Raw genomic sequence first — 21,061 nt, 5'->3', positions numbered from 1 at the left:
AAATTTTGTACTGGATCCAACGCATTATTTCCGCTCTTTCCCCATCACATTTTGATTGCATCACTAGAAATGATTCAGTTTACCTTTGGACAGATGTTTTGATCTGCTAGGCTCAAGAATAGACTCTAGGAGAGAGAGAAGAACTTGGGAGAAGCTGTCTGAGAGCACATCGTTCCCATGTCTCAGGTTCAAGCCCTGGCTTCTCCAATTAGAAGATCTCAGACATTGGGAGCAGATGCTGGGGAAGAGATGTCTGAGATGTTAGAGAACCACTACCGGTGAGAGGACACAATACTGTGCCAGATAGACCAATGGTCTGACTTGGTCTACGGCAGCTTCAGAGGTTGTACATATAATTCCAAGAAGACCATCTGCTCCATTCAGGAAGTGGCATTTGCTGTTTGCTGCATCTTCATTCCATAACTAGCAGGATATTATAATTATTCTCCTATTAAGAAGAAGAAAAAAAAAGATTGGATTTATATACCGCCCTTCACTCGGAGTCTCAGAGCGGCTTACAAACTCCTTTCCGTTCTCCTCCCCACGACAGACACCCTGTGAGGTGGGTGGGGCTGAGAGAACTCTGACACAAACTGCTCTTTTTCAAGGCAGCTGTGCCAGAGCTTGTGACTGACCCAAGGTCACATCAGCAGGTGCAAGTGGAGGAGTGGGGAATCAAACCCGATTCTCCCAGATTAGAGTACGCACACTTAACCACTACACCAAACTGGCTCTCAGTTTATTATTAAAATAAAGCAAAGGAACTTGGACTCAGTGATTCTGATCCATGCACGGCCACTCTGTGTGTCTGAGAGTGTTGGTTTTGGATATGGGTGGGGCAGCTTCTGACCCCATCCTGTGCCCAATAGGAAACTAGGTGAGTTGGCCACTACGCATACTTTAAATTGATCCATGAGGCAACTGCTTTCACAATGCAAGACCCACCCGCTAGATCAAAATCTTTTCTTTCATTGCATCAAGGACTGCTTCCGATTGTATCGCATAGCCTGCTGGTTATGATGCTTTTCTCATGCCCTGCTTTCTCTGCCCCCACCTGCAGAGGTGATGTTCTGAGTCAGGCTGCTGCTGGAACAGGGTTTCGGTGTCAGGTGACAGCGTCTACCTAAGTGCCAATATAAACAAGGTCAGAAGGCATTTCAGAAGCTCAGTGTCACAAACAGTTCAGGAGTCAGGTTTACCAAGGATCAGTCAAGTCAGTGTTGGCAAGTTCAGCGTCTAATGAACACATTGCATCCATGCCCACGAGCTCTCCTTGTGAGTCTTTATAGCCATTGGCCGAAACGGCATGCACACAGCCAGCTTCTCAGTGAAGCTCCTGTGGCAACTCATCCCCACTATCAGCAGGCAGCTGGCACTGAGCCAAGAAGCATGCACTCCGATGCCTAGCCTCTAAGTCATTTCTGAGCCTTCTCCTGTGTCGTTCCAAGGGTGCCGGTGACCCTGGGGAAGGGGGACAGGTTGCTGGGCTTTGGCTGCCAAGTCAGAGCTGGAGGACTGAGTTGACTCTGCACCAACTCTCAGCCATAGGTCAGGGAACACCTGGGCCTCATTACCCTTCTGGCCAGCTGTTGTTGGTTGTGGGCTGGCTACAGAGGGGCCCCCCTCCTCTGAAAAGTCCTCCCTGTCACTGAGCCCTGGCTGGTCCACAACAGGTGAGGCAAGTGGCAACCAGAGACAGGGCTTTTTCTGTGGTGGCCCCTCACTTTTGGAATGCCCTCCCCCTCAAGTCTTGCCTCGCACCTTTAGACTCCAGACCAAAACATTTCTTGTTATCCAAGCCCTTAACTAAAGAGTTTCAACTTTTTAAAGCTTTTTGTTGTTGTTGTTCTGGTCCTAGCCTGAGGACTTTGTAATCAATGTTATTTTAGACTGTTCTGTTTTTTGGGGCTTTCATTGGCATATTTTCATTTGACTTGCTTTTATTTGTTTGTTTCATTAACTTGTTTTTACTGACTCGTTTTTATTGTCTTCATTAGTTTTGTTTTTTATTTTAGTTATCAGCTGCCTCAAGCAGGTCTGGAAAGGCGGCACACACATTTTCTCAATAAATAAAAAAAACTCAGAAGCTACTGTATGTGAGAATATCCGGTCTTATATTCTCCTTAACGCAACATGATGCCTTTTGATTAAAAAATATTGAGAGAGGCATCATTTGTGATTATTATTTTAAGAATGGTCAGGCTCATGATGCAAAAGTATAGTTCTCAACAAGCGCTCCTAGTTCAGACCACAGGTCCCTTTAGTGCCAGTTAGTCTAGTGCCACAGGAGCTCTCCATGGTCTCACACAGTGGTCCTTGAAACATGCACGGTACTCTACCACTGCTGCCCATCGCCCAGAGATGAAATGGACTTGCCTCTAACATACAACCACTTGTGATAAAAGTCACCTCTCACTAAGCAACTCGCCCTGAATTTGCTATCCATGGTTGTGTCGTTGTCAGAAAACTCTGGGTTTTCCTTTGTTCTCTTTCCCATGCACTCCTCTCTTCTTGTGTTTTGAAACTTGTCAGTATGCCCTGCAAAATTCCAGTGTCATGAGGACAGCACATGCCTAGAGTTCTCCAGGGTCTGTGATAAACATCTGGACTGCATCAATGGGAGTGATGAGGAACAATGCAATGAAGGTATGGGGCAGCTACTAAGTTTACACTATTTGCATCAAAGCTGGGGGGGGGGGGTGTCAGTGAAGCCTTTCCTCAGAATCTACTGCCTTGCATTCGACATAGACTGCAAAATACATTCTTTTGAGTGTGCTACTAGGAGAATTCAAATGCCGCTACCTTGCCATGAGTACTCCATCTGGCCATACCAGCCAGAACCAATATTCTCCCTGAGGGTAGGCTGGAACCAAAGAAAGACTGGGTGAAACCTGAAACTCAGAAACAGTTAAATGAATTCTCAGTAGGGGGAAAAAAATCAGTTGCAATCAGAAGAAATCCAGGGTGTGTTCTCAAAGCTCAGATCTTTGGAGTGTGAATAAGGAAGGTAATATCCTGTAGGTGACGTGCTTTTTATCATCAAATCAGGACTGTCGGAAATAGGATACTAGCCTGGTTGCCGGATCTGGAAACTTTATTTATATGTAACATTCAGTGATTAATCAAAACTGGACTATATAATTCTCTTTGTATCCATTATCCATTACTTGAAGCTTCAGGAACTCTTCCTTACTTATAAAAATGTTCTGGAATAAGCCCTTTTCATTCATTATGTTGGGGGGGGGTGTGTGTATCCATCCAAGCATACTGGAAGCGTGTGCTATCCTCAATCCTCTGTTTTGTCTGAACAGGACACACACATATCTTCGGCTTCAGTATCTGCTACCGAATATGCACATAATACCCTATTTAGGCAAAATGGTGTCCGCATGTATAAGGAGGACTATGGGCACTGCATGCTTCCAGTACACATGGTTGTGTATACCCCCCCAAATGTAATGACCAAAAGGCCTATGAAAAGACCAGCAAGTCAAGAAAACTGCATTGGGAAACTTCTTCCTGATATGTTAGTTTTGCACTAGAAGGACATTGTTAATGAACTTGTTTGCACAATTACGATTGTCAGAACTGTTGCAAAATGAACATACACAGTTGTACAAACAACAAATTGACAATAACATTTCTGTATAGAATCCATCATCTCAGTGGGTTCACCCCTCTGTTGAGTATTTATTTATTTATTTTTCATATTTGTATCCCGCCCTCCCCGATGCACCCCCACCCTTTTATTATTTTTTTTACTGACAGCTACCCATTCCAGAGGAGCTGCAGTGGCTCAAGTGGTTAAGATGCTGAACTGCAGGCTGTGGAAGGTCGGTAGTTCAGCAGTTCGAGACCCGAATGTGCCTCATGACAGAGTGAGCTTCTGTCTCTAGTTCCAGCTCCTGCCAACCTAGCAGTTCGAAAGCAAGAAATTGCAAGTAGATAAATAGGTACCACTTTGGTGGGAAGGTAACAGCGTTCCGTGCGCCTTGGTGTTTAGTCGTGCCAGCCACATGACCACGGAAATGTCTTCGAACGGCGCTGGCTCTTCGGCTTTGAAACGGAGATGAGCACTGCAACCCTAGAGTCGGATTCAACTGGCTTTCGAGCAAGGGAACCTTTACCTTTACCCATTCCAGACAGGGAATTCTTGACCTGAGGTAACATAATTTAATCATACAATCCCCTACCTGCACTCTGAAGTGTTATAGTCTGAAAAGGGCTGTACCATATTATTTTTTTCCTGAAAGTACCAGCCTTTGATACTGATTATAAGGTCTTTGGACAGTAATATGATTTTCACATTCATAGCAGCTAACAAACTGTTAGTGTTTGGTAGCTGAAACAGTAATAGTGACAATATGAATAATAGTTAAAACAGCATAAGTAACCTCGCTCATTCCTCTCCCCATACATCTCCAGGAGTTCCCTGCAGTCCTTTCACCTACCAATGTGCAGACAAGAGCTGTGTAAAGAAACCCAACCCTCGGTGTGACTCCGTTCCTGACTGCAAGGATCGCTCTGATGAGATGAACTGTGGTGAGAATTTAATGAGTGAGGACATGCTTGATTAAAAGAAATGTCATTGCTATATCTAAAACTAAACTGAAGACCTCAAAAAAGCAGCAAATCCAGGCCATTCACAGATCATGTAGGGTTTTTTACATACTCCGGGAATTCCACAGGAATACAGAAAAATGCTACTTTGCAAATTACCAACACGACATGGGGGAATAGGAAGATGAGCGATGGGCATGATCAGGAGATAAAGAACACTGAGAACAAATGAGAGGCAGTTAAATCAAAAAGTGTGGGGGGGATTAGTACCTGACAGTTTGTAGAATCATGAGGAAGAGATTACCAAATTGTTCTTCCTCCCTCCTGGAATTCCTCACAGGCCTCCAGCCTGTAGGCAATTGACAGTGCAGTCCTAAGTAGAATTAAACCCTTCAAAGTCTGCTGAAGTAAGAGGGCTTAGAACTAAGGGAGTAACTCCACATATGATTGCACTGTGAAATAGAGAAGTGGGTTGCCAACCTCCAGGTGGTGGCTGGAAATTTCCCACTATGACAACTGATCTCCAGGTGAAAGAGATCAGTTCACCTGGAGAAAATGGCTACTTTGGAAGGTGGACTCTATGGCATTATACCCCGTTGAAGTCCCTCCCCTCCCCAAACCCCTCCTTCCTCAGGCTCCATCCCCCAAATCTCCAAGTATTTCCCAGCCCGTAGCTGGCAACAAGTAGTTGTCAATGGCATTTCATCTGAATGGAGGGAGTTGTCCAGTGGGGTGCCACAGGGCTTGGTTCTGGGCCCGGTACTTTTCAATATTTTAATAAATTATCTGGATGAAGGTGTGGAGGAGCTACTCATTAAACTTGCAGATGACACCAAATTGAAAGGAGCAGCGAACACACCAGAAGACAGAGATAGAATTCAATGAGATCTGAACACACTGGAAAAGGAGGCAGATGTGAACAAGATACAATTTAACAAGGAAAAGTGCCGAGTTCTATATCTGGGTAACAAAAATGAGAAACATGCATACTGGATGGGGGATACACTTCTGGGTAGCAGTGTGTGTGAACAAGATCTTGGGATACGGGTGGACCATAAATTAAATATGAGCAGCCAGTGTGATGCGGCGACAAAAAAGGCTAATGTGATCTTGGGGTGTATCAACAGAGTCATAACATCAAAATCACAAAATGTCATAGTCTTGCTGCATACTGCATTGGTCACGCCACACCTGGAGTACTGTGTGCAGTTCTGGAGGCTTCATTTCAAAAAGGATGTGGACAGAATGGAGCAGGTGCAGAGGAAAGTGACGAGGATGATCAGGGGCCTGGAGACCAAGCCCTGTGAGGAAAAGCTGAGGGGCTTGGGAATGTTTAGTGTGGAGAATAGGAGGCTGAGGGGGGACATGATTGCTCTCTTTAAGTATTTGAAGGGCTGTCACCTAGAGGAGGGCAGGGAGGCAGCAGAGGAGAGGACTCACAATAATGGGTTTAAATTAAGGGTGGGAAGGTATTAGATATTAGGAAAAACTTTTTTAACAGTAAGAGTTGTGCAACAGTGGAATCAGCTGCCTAGGGAGGTGGAGAGTGCCCCCTCACTGGAAGTCTTTAAGCAGCAATATAGGAGAGATCACGGGAAAAGCATTTAAGAATAACCAAAATACAGCCATGATATAATTACTCAGTATAACATTGTATAGTCAATTATGTTGTTTACCGAGCACATTCATATAAACATATACATGCAAAGGTTATAATGGTTAAACGTTTTAAATAAATAAAGTACTCGTGCTTTGTCATTATAATCTTTGCATGTATATGTTTATATGTATGTGCCTGCTAAACAATATAATTGACTATACAATGTTACACTGCGTAATTATATCACGGCTGTATTTTGGTTCTTCTTAAGTCTTTAAGCAGCCTCTGGACAAACACTTGTCAAGGATGCTAGGAGACTCTATGGTGAGACTCCAATGAGCGCTGTGTGTGTGTGTGTGTGTGTGTGTGTGTGTGTGTGTGTGTGTGTGTGTGAACTAGATGGCCTGTATGGCCCCTTCCGACTCTGTGATTCTATGATTCAACCCTAAGAAGTTTCCGTTTCTTTTAGTGGTACTGGTAGAAGAGCAGTATAAAAAAACCTCACTATATCCTAGGCTGCTGGCATCAGACTCGTAGGTAGTGATTGTGGATTGCTGTTGGGAGGAGTCTTCCAGACACTGGGGGGGGGGGGGGGGGCTTCAGGTAGGCCACACCAACCCACCTGCTGGGTCATGAGCACTTGCAGAGCCACCATTTTGTTGCTACTTTTGGAAAGGATTTGCTCCCACAGCCTTTTATAAAGAGCACCACATCTCCTGGCCTCTTTTTGCATGGTAGCAGAGTGTAGTAACAGGGCGGCATGGTGACAGCACTCAGTGGTGCAGTGCCCCTGGGGTTGCCAACCTCCAGATGGGGCTTGGGGATCTCCCAGATTTACAACTGATTTCCAGATGACAGAGATTAGTTCTCCTGGAGAAAATGGCTGTTTTGGATGGTGGATTCTACGGTATCACATCCCTGCTGTGGTCCCTTCTTTCTCCAGACCTTGCCTCCCAGGCTCACCCAACTCCCCCAGATGTTCAGGAACATCCCAGCCTGGTAACCCTGGTCCCTTGTCTTGCTGCCACATGACTCTGATGTCACAAGGTTGTGATGTCATTTTACTTCCTGTCACTTTCAATTCAGTGGTCCCAAGGTGCTGCCTGGGGTTTAAAGGTAGGCCTTGGGTCTGGAAAAGTTGGGACACTGTTCTAGGAAATATAGTGGGTGAAAATCAAATTCTTATGATGAAGAGAATCCAAATGTAATGCTAAATGTCATCATGATTGTACCCAACGTATAACAGATGCAGAAAGCCTAGGCAAAATATACACGGTACCTTCTGTTAGAAAAATGTACAGGAATCATGACCCAATATATAATTAGGACCTGGTTCACAAAAGAGGGCTTCCATTCTAAATTTTAGTGCAACGATAGACAACCTTTTGGGGCCAGAGAGCTGTAAAATGCAATAGTAGTGTGCTGAAAAACAAAACACGGGTTCTTTTAAAAATACATGCGCAGTTCGGCTGCCTCGCTCTCCTTTCAGTGGCTTCCCGCCCGGCATCTGATCGTGCCGGGGAGGAACTGCGTGGCGGCTCAGGGGATCTGTGTGATCCCGCCGCCGCGTGTCTCTTTTGGTGCGGCTTTTAAAAGCCGCACTTTGTCTGTACTCCCCCCCCCCCCCCCGTGTGGCAGGGGCCAATATGTTCTATTGGAGGTCCATTTTCACTTCAGGAACAAGACATCTGAAATTAGAAAAGGTGATCTCTTCCTATAGTGAGAGCACAAGGGAGGTGAGAAATGATGGCATGCACTCTCCTAGTTTGTGGGGTCTGCTCTTGTTCTGCAGTCGTACCTTGTTCCCTGCACCTTTCTCATTGGTGAGCACACCATGTGTCCCAAGAACTTGCCATGTCATCCATCCTTTGTGAAATACCACTGAGCTTTTTCAGAGGACTCAAAGGGTTTTGCCTGCTTTCATCTCCGTAGTCCATGTAGTATTCCTCTAAGAACATGCCAGCGTTATGATCTCCGTATTATACAGGAAACACTGAGGGATAGTGGCTTGCCTAAAGCCACCCAGTGAGTTCATGGCTGAGGTGAATTTTGAGTTGGGGAATTCTTAATTCACAGCCCCAATTTCTTACCCATTTCACCAACTTGTTTTTCCTTCCACTGTCAACAATTTGCTGCCCTTAAACCTCAGCCGAAATCTGTCATCTGCGGCAGGGTCCTCAGCCTGCCTTACATCTAGGGACAGTCTTGGTAACCATTAATTTAATTTAATGAAGTCACAAAGGAAAACTTGAACTAGATTTTTCTCTAGCTGTGACCTTTGAAATCTCAAATTGCTTCTGTTATAAAGGACCAAGAAACAGATGTCAAAGAATTAAATTAAAATATCTGGCATTGTATCCTGTTCCTTTCATTCTTGCCTTCCTTCTAGAGATCCTTCCCATCTCCTAGGGGCTCTTTCTGTTTCCTCAGATTGTGGACTGCAGGGCCCAATTAATCGGATTGTGGGGGGTGTTGATTCGTTAGAAGAGGAGTGGCCCTGGCAAGCCAGCCTGCAGGTTCGTGGGCACCATGTTTGCGGTGGAACATTGATTGCAGACCGCTGGGTGATCACCGCTGCGCACTGTTTCCAAGAAGACAGGTGACCAGTGGGAAGGGGGGCTGAGGGAATTTTCATTTATTTATGTGTTTGTTTGTTTCATTTATGCCCTGCCTTTCTCCCCAGTGGGGACCCAAATTAGCTTACATCATTCTCCTCTTCTTCATTTTATCTTCCCTACAACCCTGTGAAGTAGGTTAGGCTGAGAGAGTGTGACTGGCCCAAGGTCACCCAGTCAGCTTCCATGGCACAAGTGGGAATTTGAACTTGGGTCTCCCAGATACTAGTCTGACACTCTTAACCACTAAACCACACTGGCCCTCAATAATCTTGAGTACTGTTCACATTGCTTGCTGAGTTCTACTCAGGCCTAGTCTTCATGATATGTGGGAGATCTTTAAGGCTTCCAAGAAGCTGTGAGAGGATTAAAATTAGATCGGAGGCATGATCTTAGGTGGTGAGGGGGCTGGTTCTTTCCCCTGTGCTGTTGTTTTAATGTCGGTCTAGCACATTCCCCACACACACACCTTCCTCAACAGAGGGGCATAGGAGGTTCTTCTTCTCTCGCTTTTATAATCTCAACAGTCCTGGGAGGTTGATTAGGCTGAGACAGTGTGACTGGTGTGAGAGCTGTACCACTTCAGATTGCAGATGGAGACACACAGGATTGTATGCCCTGCAAAGAAATTCCCTCCACATAGAAAATTGGCTTGTCAGGGGGAAGACTGGGCTGGAATTCATCTCCTTGCATTTTCTATGTGGAAGGACCTTTTTAAATTCATTCATACGACTGGTAGACTCCAGCAGACCTCCTCAGTGAGAGTTAGGTCTAACAAGAGGGGGACCCGCGATACTCGCGGGGGGGGGGGGGAAGAGCCCCGGCTCCCCCCTCCCCCCCCCCCCCCCCTCCCCCCCCGGCGGCGGGGTCGGCTGGGCTCCGCGGCAGTGGCGGCGAGGCCGGTCCTCCCCCCCCGGCTCCAAGGTGGAGGCGGTGGCGGAAAGGCCGGTCCTCCCCCCCCTCGCCCGCCCGCCTGGCTCCGAGGAGGCGGTGGCGAGGCCAGCTACAGAGCGTTCCCTGCACATGCACAGGGGACGCTCTGTCACTTTCGGGGGGATTTAAACATCCCCCCGAAATATTTTCCAACTTTTTGGATTTTTGTGCACACGTGGGGACCGCCCCACATGTGCACAAACCTCCCCCTCCCCCCCAAGTGCCCCCGGAGCGCGGATTTAGCGATCCGCACTCACAGGGGCAACTTGGCTATTAGTATATAGATTAGGGAATGAGTGTGATGACACTCCAAGCACCCACTTCTCTTTGGTGGAGCCTTTAACATTTACAGAACATTACAGTGGTAATATCATGAAAGAAGGAGCCTAGTGGTAACTACACATGGAGATCCAGTGTTGATTTCATAATGGATAGGCTTTGGTGTGTTTCAGGAGGGACTGCAAACAGTTCTAAGAGAAGCTGAGGAACAGGTGATTGTTTATCACTGTTTATTGTGCACCACCTTTATTCACAGATGTTTTACAAGTCATCCCCCCCCCACAATCACTCCAAGAAGTGCCAGTTCTAGAACCTTTCTCCTGTGGAGACACAAATACCATCTTGTAACAATGTAAAATAGTGCCATCCCAATCAGTGGTACACCTTTTCATAGAAATCAATGGGTTTAGAAGGGTTTAACTGTGGTTTGGATTGCACGGCTAGCTTGTTTTGAGAGCTTTGGGAGGAAAAACAGAATCCAACAAACCCATGGAGAGTAGGGCTATTAGTGACGAACCGCCATAATAATTAAAAAATGGAACACCCATATGGATGTACAGTGTACCACTGATTGCTGATGCTGGAACAACCAGCTGGCGAGGTCTATCACCAGCCTGCCAACCATGTTCCCAGGGATATATCACTAGCTGCCATTGAATGCACAGTCCTTGGCTAACTGGACCTTAGCTCTGACCCCATAAGGCAATTGTGCCCTGTAGCCTTCCACGCCATAGAGCTTCAGGGATGGGAGCAATCTGGGGCTCATCTGTGGTAAGATGTACTCGTTATGAGACAGTCTCACATTACAGAGTACACAGGATGGATCTGGATCCTCCCCACCCTGTGTCATTAACACAATCACATATGAGTTGTGGGTTCTCCTCCATTCCCAGGGCTGTGGTCCATGTAAAGAAGGGGGCACTACTGGGCTCACTGGGAAAATATGTATCCCAGCGTGCATAAGTTTCCCCAAACTATGTCCCCGCAGGATTGTTTCAGGCTGAGAAAATGGCACAGGGTGGATGGCTGAAGCCCCATTTCCACAAGCATTGCAGTTCTGATTTTAATCAGGCACTCACATGTGATTGGGTTACATCTGACATGGGATGGGGACCCCACCTGTGTACTCTGTAAGGTACGACATACTGTTCCTCAGGCACCCAGTAGGAAGATCACGCTGAAATCTTGGCCTCCCCACTGTGCCTTGCAGGCTGGCTTCTCCCACTGCCTGGACGGTCTACCTGGGCAAGTATTTCCTGAACGTCACTAGCCACAATGGGGTCTCCTTCAAGGTGAGTCGTATCCTGCAGCATCCTTACTACGAAGAGGACAGCCATGACTATGATGTGGCCCTGCTGCAGCTCGACCATCCAGTCGTCTATTCCTCTTCCATCCGACGCATCTGCCTGCCGGCCAGCTCCCATCTCTTTGAGCCTGGCCACGTCTGCTGGATCACCGGCTGGGGCGCAGTCAAGGAAGGAGGTATTGCAGTGTGTGTCTCGTTCTGTCACTGAGGCCCAACCAAATGTCCTTATTATGAAACTAACCTTTCTTGAGAGGCTGTGTTGGTCTAAGCTTGACAGATCCTGCTGTCTATAACAGCTATGCTGTATTTCCTGTTCAGTCCAAAATTAATTCAGCATCATAAGGTAGTATATAAAAACAGAACGTGGCAGTTTCTGCTTTGCAGCAAGGTGCTCTTTTGCTCCCCTTAGTGGATCTTCGTGTAAATTGCAAACATGCCCATATATTGATAGAACAAGATGGGTAGCCGTGTTAGTCTGTCTGTAGCAGTAGAAAAGAGCAAGAGTCCAGTAGCACCTTAAAGACTAGCAAAATTTGTGGCAGGGGATGAGCTTTCGTGAATTACTGCTCACTTCTTCAGGTATCTGAAGAAGTGAGCAGTGACTCACGAAAGCTCACACCCTACCACAATTTTTTTTAGACCATATATTGATGTTTGTTAAAATGATCAAGCTGTTTCAGTCAAAATATTTCAGCTCTTCGACAACAGATTTTAGCTCTGTTGTTCAGTTTTTCAAAAGACGTTTCCAAACTTAACACAGGTTGGAGAATGTTTAAAAACAAACAAACCCAAACTTCTCAGTAGCTGATCTTTTGAAGATAAAAAGCCATTTAGGACATTTTAAGTTGAAACACTAGGAACATCAAAGCAAAAAAATAAATAAATTGGGAAATTAGAACGTTAACCCATGACCTCCCTTGGACAGATACTTCCCTGGCGGAATAAGGCCAAGGATGTTGAATTTCTAAGTTACCTTAATGATTTTGATATTATACTCCTTCAGGAAACCTGGTCACCAAATCAGATTCAGATTGAGGGGTATAAATCCTTTTCCCTCCCACGGTATAGGATTAACCCTAAGGGTCGCTTTCAAGTGATCTGGCTCTGTTATGTTACAATTGGATAGCCCCACTGAGCAAGCTATTAAGCTTGTTCTTGATAACCTTACTCTGATTATTGTGAATATATGTTCCCAACTCCTTAGACAGATTAACTCTTTCCTTTTTTCCCAGCATTGGAAACGACTAACTTCTTTTCTTGAAAGACTAGAAGAGGAACATCCCTTGGCTGAAATAATTCTGGCAGGTGACTTTAATGCCTGAGTAGGCAATGATCATAAAATATTTTTTAAGGCTATAGAAATTAATCAGGAGGATACACTCCCACCTATTTTCACTTCTACAAAGTACTCCAAAGATCGCTATATAAACTCGGCAGCCATCTATTTCACCAGACTTTGTCTTCTATTTAATAAAGTTTGGCTGAATGGGCTTACCAACTTTTCCAGTTCTGGAGAATATACATTTGTCTCAACAAAGGGCTGCAGTGTAATTGACTATTTTATAGTTTCCCCTTCATTGGAATCTCATGTTCTAGATCTCACTGATGGCGATTATATAATCAGTGACCATCTTCCACTTATTTTAACTCTCAATGTCAGCCCTTTGACTAGAACCCAACTGTCACACCAACGTTATTTCCAACACCAACCTCACAATCTCTATCTATTGCCTAGAATCTTATGGAATGATAGCTCTATGCAAAAAAAACCCCAACAATTACTCAAATCAAACCTACTTCTAAAGTATAGATCCTCCTTAACTGATGCAAATGAACATTCATCAATGATCACAGCCTATAATGCTTCAACATCGCACATATCTACATCCCTGGGCAAAGAACTTGAGAATGGACAGATACTTCCCACACTGATTGGGGAATAGCATGACCTGCATTTTTAAACCACTTCCATTTTAAGTCTCTTCCTTTTGCTTGAGGCAGGGATAGACATTCTGGTGTTCTCCAGAACCAAGTCTCAAATGCCAATCTGGGAATATACTGGGCAGGCCTTGCATTGAAGTATCTAGAGATGACAGTCACATGATGTGTTCTTTGAATGAAGCATGCATGGAGCGGGCAATCCACAGGAAATCCGTGCTGCGCAGGCCCACTGAATATGCAGAAAGATGTGCATTGTGCGTAACTTCACATGAGGGGAAAACAGGGATGCCAACCTCCAAGTGGTGGCTGGAGATCTTCTGCTATTAGAACTGATCTCCAGGCAACACAGATCAGTTCCCCTGAAGAAAATGGCTGCTTTGGAAGGAGGACTCTCTGGCATTATACCTCACTGAAGTTCATCCCTTCCCCCAAACCCTGCCCTCCTCAGGTTCCCACCCCCAAATCTCCAGGTATTTCCCAACCTGGAGCTGGCAACCCCAAGGGGGAGAGGTGGATTTACTCTTTGCTTTCTTCCTCCTAATCTTGTGCCCCACACCCAGGTCCCACCAGTAAGATCTTGCAAAAGGCAAATATATCCCTAGTGCAACAGGATATCTGCAACGAAGTCTATCATTACCGAGTCACACCAAGAATGCTTTGTGCTGGCTACCATGATGGAAAGAAGGATTCTTGTCAGGTAACTTTGAGCCCCATTCCTTAAATAGCTTGTGGGGGCCTGCTCATCTGCATGTAACCAGCAACAGAGGAGGCAAAGCATATTATAAATGTTTCTTTCCACTTGCCTCCTTCAGAAAAATCTTTCTTTCAGACCAGATGATGGTTGCGTTGCTTCTTTTCTAGGGTGACTCTGGAGGACCTCTTGCCTGCCAGGAGCCTAGCGGCAGATGGTTCCTGGCTGGTCTGGTGAGCTGGGGCCTAGGATGTGCACGCCCCAATTACTATGGAGTCTACACCAGAATAACCTCAGTGATAGGCTGGATGAAGCAGGCCATGATGAGCTAAACAAGGCTTCACGCCATCTTCAACCTATGAGACCACATAGGCTGCATGGAGGTGCCACCTCTAGGCCCCAGCATACCTTTCAATGTTCTGGACTGCAGGGGCATTCCACATCGGACCAAATCCCATAGTGATTTTCAAGGGCTGAATTTCAAGGTGGTTTCAAGGCAGCAGCAGAAGGGGCCTTATGAGGCCAGTGACGGTAGATTTTTTTTAAAAAAATCCAAAAGGTGGGCAATCCTCACAACAAGGAACAATGGTGAGGTGCAGTTCTCTACCATTATCCATCAGCCTTCATTTTGCTACCAAAAAGCTGCAGTCATCATTTGTTTATATGGTAGTGAAGACTGAATAACCAAAAGACCTTGGAGAGGAAATGTCTTCTGAAATGGAAGGTGGAGCCTCTCTTGTAGAAATAATTTGTGGGGTTTTTTTTAAGTTGCATTTATAACATGTAGTTAGTATGTACACTGGAAGATAAGGGTAAGGAATACCCTGAGCAGTTGCTGTTGGGGGTGGGTGAAAGAAATGAACTTCATGTGAATTGTGTGTTGCAATTATTCAGTTTAAAAAAACACGTCATGGGACTGCCTAAAGACCAGATGACGGCCCTTAAAGGACCTCGTGTTCCTCAGCTGAAGACCTCCTTAAGTTCCTTCTTGAACACACACCTGAAGCTGACTAAAACTAAGCCAGACCTGTATTGTTTACTTGGACTGGCGGCAGCACCTCTCCACAGTCTAAAGTCTTTCACTTCATCTGCTACCTGATCCTTTTAACTAGAGATGCTGGGAATTGAATCTGGGGCCTTCTGCATGCCAAGCAGATGCTCTACCACTGAGCCATAGCCCCTTCCCCTAACTTCTGCTACTCCATATATGGCCATGTACCTTAATTAACTGATTTTCAGGTTTGTGTCTCCATTCATCACCATTGCACCCATATCATCTCCACACCCAGCCAACCTGAATATAAATTCTCACAGTCATTTTTGAGTGCAAGTGACTTTCTGCCATTACCTTATCATGGAGATTCTTACCTGTACTGGCCCATGAACTTACTTTAAGATTTAAGTTTTAAATGTCCAAACTTCTTACTAAAAGGAAGTAGCATTAATACCAACATACTGCGCTTTGCACAAAAATGGTACTGCTTGTTCCTTGTGACGTAGCTTGACCTTGTCTCTTTGTCATCGAAGATGGTAAACCATTTGTATGGCCTGACCCTCTCGTGTTTACTCTGAAGACTCAAGGTGTTCAATAGAGTTTGTATCCAAGGGCAAGTGTGCATTTTAGGGCTGCAGCCTACTTCGTTGTTTGAAAATGTGATGAAATAAAAAGTTCATCAACATACAGAGACATAAAATATCATTGTACTGTATTGATTGATATGGGAAATGTGAAAAATTGGTTTTCTGTGAAAAGCCCATGTTACATTTGTTTAACTGTCATGGCTCCTGGACAAGGAACCCGTGAGATGTGATGAAAGGGCACCAGAAAAATCACAGCATCCTTCATCTCCTCACCCCCAAACACACACAATCCTTTTCAACGTCTCTGGCAGAACCCATTACAATTAAACCAGTTTGAACCTGGTACAAGTGTATACTGGCCACGTGGACAAAGAAATGTATATCATCACAGACAACAATGTTGGTCTTCTGCTCTCAAGAGGAATTGGTCATCTCGTCTCACATTATAAATAAAACTAAAGACTCACAAGAACGTTGTGTAGTCTGAGCAACATCTGCAGCATCATAAAGTCTTCAGCATGGCATTTCAACATTATATTTGATCCTGGGTGCAGGTTCAAAACATGCTCAGTTCCAAACCTACCGTAGCTCAAAAGTTAACTTTATCATTAGCTGTATTAGCTGACTGTGAAGAGCTCCAAGAGGACCTCCACAACCTGGGCGAGTGAGTGACAATGTGGCAAATGAAGTTCAGTGTTGGTAAGTGGCAAATGATGCACACTGGGACAAAAAAAATATCCCAGCTTCAAGTATAGGCTAATGAGGGTCTGAACTAAGAGGGGAAAAGAACTTGGGGTCGTAGTGGATAGCTCAGTGAAAGTGTCAGCCCAGTGTGCTGCAGCGGTGAAGAAGGCAAAGTCTATGTTAGGGATTATTAGGAAAGGGGTTGAAAATAAAACAGCAGATATTATAATGCCCCTGTATAGATCCATGGTGCAGCCTCATTTGGAATACTGTGCACAGTTCTGGTCACCTTATCTCAAAGATATCACAGAGCTGGAAATAGTATAGAGGGAGGCAAGGGCTGGGGCACCTTCCCTTTGAGGAAAGGCTGAAGAGTCTGGGTCTTTTCAGTTTAGAAAAAGGGGAACACGATAGAGGTTTATAAAATTATGCATGCAGTGGAGAGAGCTGACAAGAACTTTTTCTCCCTTTCCCAAAATACTAGAACTCGAGGGCATCCAATGAAGCTGATGGGTAGTAGATTCAGAATGGCCAAAAGGACCTACCTCTTTACACACAGAATGATTAAAATGTGGAATTTGCTGCCAGAGAATGTAGTGATGGCCACAGGAATAAACAGCTTTAAATGGGGATTAGATTCATGGAGGATAGGTCTATCAGTGGCTACTAGCCATGGTGACTGAGGGGAATCTCTACATTCAGAGGCACTAAATCTCCAAATCTCAGAGCCAGGAGGCAACATCATAGGGAAGGCCTATGTGCCCAGTTGCTGGCCTTCCAGAGGAGCTGGCTGGCCACTATGTGAGACAGAATGCTGGACTAGATGGACCATCGGTCTGATCCAGTAGGGATTTTCTTATGTTCTTACTATGTGTCGCATAGCTGAGAGGCACAAACTGTTTCCTTTGACACAATTAGCAGAGCTCATTCACACAATGTGTGTGTGTGTTATGTGCCATCAAGTCACTTACAACTTATAACAACCCTATGAATTAATTGTTGGATATTGTAACTCTGCATGCTAGAGGATCTGGGAGGGAAAGGCTTAATTCTCTCGGGTACATCTGGCAGTGGGCCCCACCCTCTCTTCAGTTAGATGTTGAGCCTCTTTGGCCATTGCTTGCCTTCTGTTTCATCTTATATAGGATCTCTCTTCTTCTCTGTCTTACCTGGGCTTGGAGCTATAGCAAGTTAATTTCAGCTCTACTTCCCTTTAACATTTGAATCAGGTGGGTCTCTGGAAGTCTGAACTGGTGCCTGGAGAAGGTAATAGGATGGATGAAGGCCAGTAAACTGAAGCTCAATCCAGACAAGACTGAGGTGCTGCTGGTCAATAATAAAGATGCCTGAGGAGTCAGCCTCTTGAAGGAACAGCATCACAGCTTGGGGTACTGCTGGATCCTGGCCTACAGGTGGAGGCCCAAATCTCCTCTGTGGCACATAGTGCCTTTTATCTGCTTGACTGTTAGGCCAGCTACAGCCAATCCTTGAAAAGCATAATCTGGCCACAATGATCCATGCTCTAATTACATCCAGGTGAGATTACTGTAATTTGCATTTGGTTGGGCTGCCTTTAAAAATGGTCCACAAGCTTCAGCTTGTACGAAATGCAGCAGCCAGGCTATTAGCAGGCCTGAGATTAACAGTGATAGTATCATCAGTGCGCTGAAAGATTTGCACTGGCTGACCATTTGATTCCAGTCACAATTCACAGTGCTGGTTACCTTTAAAGCCTGGTTCAGGGGCTAGGGTACTTGAAGGACTGCCTCTGCCCACATTGCCCAGTCCACCAGTTAATATCTGCCTCACAAGCTCTGCTCTGTGTCCCCATCTTCAGAGGTGAGATGGGTGACAACCAAAAACAGGGCTTTTTCAGTAGCGGCACCATGCTTACAGAATGCCTTTGGGCTTGTCTTGTGCCAAATTGCTTTCTTTTAGATGCCTGGCCAAAATGTTTTCTGTTCACCCATGTTTTTAATTAAGGGATTGATCATTTAATACTATTTTAGTCTAGAAACTTGTTTAAAGCTCTCATTTGTCTCTTTTTATGGTCTGTCTATGCTGGGTTGGGTTTTTAATACTGAATTTTAATTACTATTATTTTTGTTGTAAAAAAAAAGTTGTAAGTCCCATCAGACAGGTGCCTGAAAAGGCAGCATAATTTTTTTTTCTAAATAAATAGCTAAACAGCAGCAGCTACCCATAAAGCAGTCTGCTGAGCTGAGGGGACTGGACAGAAAGTCTATATTTCTTGGCCAGAGGTGGGTGGTCCCAGATACCTTATCAGGGTTAGCCAGTCTGTGACTTCTAAACCAGAAGAAAATTCTAAGTGGGTACAAAAAGTGTGCAGGACAGACAAAATGGGAGACATTCTCTTCCACTGCCATAGCTGGAGACTGAGAAGACTGTGATGACAAGACGTTTCTAGAAGCAACAGCACAAGCTGAGGAGACCTACCAATCAAGGGTTCCAGGACCTACAGCCAGGTTGAGACACAAAAGGGAAAGGGTAGCCTTTATTGACAAGAGACACAGAAGAACTGTGTATCTCGTGAGGCTTAAGATTTTAATATATTCCAGCTTTAGCCACTCCTGCTCTGTAAATGAAGTGTACTGGGATGCAGAATTTGTGACTCACAAAAAAATGAAGATAGTTGTTTTACGGTATGAATTATTCCCAGGCCAACCCCTGCCATCCCACCTCTGCCCGCAAAGCTGCCACAGCCAAGAAGACAATGAGACAGTAGTAATGGTCTGTGAAATTTATTCAGGACTTTTTACATAGAATCCTCAGGCACAATTTTATGGGTATGCTGTCCCAATACCAAAACTGTCAGCAGGCATCACCTTCCTAAATTGTAGGGAATCAGTGTTTTCTTCACTGCCAGATACTCCAGAAATATCCTTTCCTCTTTTCCAATGATTGAAATAAAGCCTCCTTATTGGAACCTGTGTTGTGTTTGTTTTCAAGCTGCCAAGAGACCACTCCCGTATACTTTACAAAATGACGCTTCTGTCACACGGATAAGAACAATGAGGCTGCTTCTACTCAACAGTCAAACAGATGGACGTTTGTGTTCAGCAAATGTAAAGGAGCATACAACATAGCTGTGTTCATTCCTACAGCTAGAGATCGTCAGAAGTATATTCGTATCGTGCTCCTGTGTGCTGATGTTTCCAAAATCTGCTTGGGCATGATCCAAGTCAGTTTCCATGTCATGTGGAAAGGAAGGCGCACATTTTTTTTTACCACAGGTGCTATTTTGCCGCTGTCATCCCCTCACAGCTACCACCCCTCACATACCACCACAGGGCTTTTTTTTTTTAATCGGCTGTTAATAATGCTATAGCGATATATAGCAACTACTGATTTTTTCAAGCTGGCAAAAAGCTCTTCAGAGGTGGCAGAGGGACCCTCAAGGCATGACCAAAGAAAGGAGAATCACCCCACCCTGGTAGATGCTCTGCTGCCACTATGAACGCCATTGCATCCGTGGTGGCAGTGACTATACAACAGGGCATAATCACCATGCGAAAACAACCTTGAGTGGAGTCACAGATCAGTTTAGGCATGGCTGCAGGCTGCCAAATCCCACAATGAGGTTTTACTTCTTCATAACATCCTATACAAGGGCTGAACAGGTAAGATACATTGGATCTGCTCCCCAACCAAGCCTGCAGCACACCTGCTGGCTAGAAAGAACTCCACATCTAACTGCAAGATGAAGACATCAGTCTACCAGCACATCTCCCCTGAAGGGTAAGCACCCCAGCCTATTCCTTCACATGTTGGCATGCCTTCTCGATTTGTGTATGGTGCTATCTAACTCAGAATTACAAGTAGCAACAGCAGAGTATTCTGGGAGAAGGAGGGAATAGCTTACCCCTCTTCTCCCAGAAGAGGACTACATTGCTTAATACACCCCTACATTCTGAAACATACAACTGCAATGGCATTCCCTCCCCCACCCCCTCAAAAAAAAAAAAAAACTCTGGGAAGTGGTTTATGGTAAGGCATGAGGAACACTTAGATAAAAATCTCTAAACCCTTTGCAGAACTACAGTTCCCAGGGTAGCTTGCTTTGAAACAGATTTAAGTTTGTAAAGCAGGCCTGCCTTCGGTTACTTTGATTATCAGACTCCCTCTTACTCAGCAAACATGGCAGAGAAAGTAAAAGCAAAACTGCAGCCAGTATGCTTTATTCTCCCTATCAGAAGTTGCTGTGACAGTTTGGAAGGCCAGATCTAGGGCAAAGATGAAGAAACAACGCACATTCCATCAGCTTCAGAGGGGATGCCTGGTGACTGTAAACATGAGGACCTTAAAAATATTTTGCCCAAACCCAAAAGGTTACAGGTGGAAGGGAAGGGCTGAATCAAAATGACAAAATTGCAACATTACCCAAACTCCAACCCTAGCCAGGTTTTATTATTTTCTTTCAAACACACAATACAAAAATAAAGATTTAAAAAATTAAACACACACACACCAATTGATCGTCAGCATTACGTCCTGAGATTTCTGGTTTGTAACAGCTTGAATTGACAAGAATGAACAGAGCCGGAAGACTGAGTGAAGTCAAGTAAAAAGGAAAAAGCAAGACTAAGATAAATTAAAAAGGATGCAGAAAAGGAACACACAGTGGGTGGGAGAACAGATGCGAGGGAGAGGGAGGGAGAGGGAGAAAGGAGGAGAGAAAAAACACACTTTTGTGAATACCGAGCATTGAAATTCTATAGAGCTACATTATATTCAGGCTCCGGCTGAGAGCACAAAAGTCCCTACACAGGAGGAGAAAGGTGAGCCACCTCCTATAGCGTATCTTCCACCCTCTTTCAGTAGAATATAAAGGTACCTTTGCAGCCTGCCAC

The 21,061-nt window shown here is 44.9% G+C and overlaps 1 protein-coding gene across 1 annotated transcript in view; it reads left to right on the top strand.

The window, feature by feature from the left end:
- The window catches only part of TMPRSS6 (transmembrane protease, serine 6), a gene marked incomplete at its 5' end in the record, with an annotated part of 28,618 nt that extends 14,361 nt beyond the window's left edge, over window positions 1-14,257 (top strand). Inside the window, 6 exons of the mRNA XM_015426472.1 lie at window positions 2,533-2,646; window positions 4,426-4,542; window positions 8,591-8,759; window positions 11,198-11,469; window positions 13,795-13,931; window positions 14,096-14,257. Of these exons, the coding sequence (XP_015281958.1) occupies window positions 2,533-2,646; window positions 4,426-4,542; window positions 8,591-8,759; window positions 11,198-11,469; window positions 13,795-13,931; window positions 14,096-14,257 (971 nt within the window). The remainder of the gene's footprint in view (window positions 1-2,532; window positions 2,647-4,425; window positions 4,543-8,590; window positions 8,760-11,197; window positions 11,470-13,794; window positions 13,932-14,095) is intronic.
- Window positions 14,258-21,061: the final 6,804 nt, after the last annotated feature.

The sequence above is a fragment of the Gekko japonicus genome, unplaced genomic scaffold, assembly GCF_001447785.1.
Source record: "Gekko japonicus isolate JY-2015 unplaced genomic scaffold, Gekko_japonicus_V1.1 scaffold1105, whole genome shotgun sequence".
Lineage (NCBI taxonomy): Eukaryota > Metazoa > Chordata > Lepidosauria > Squamata > Gekkonidae > Gekko > Gekko japonicus.
The sequence above is the reverse complement of the archived record's forward strand: the minus strand, read 5'-3'. Positions and strand labels throughout refer to the sequence as shown.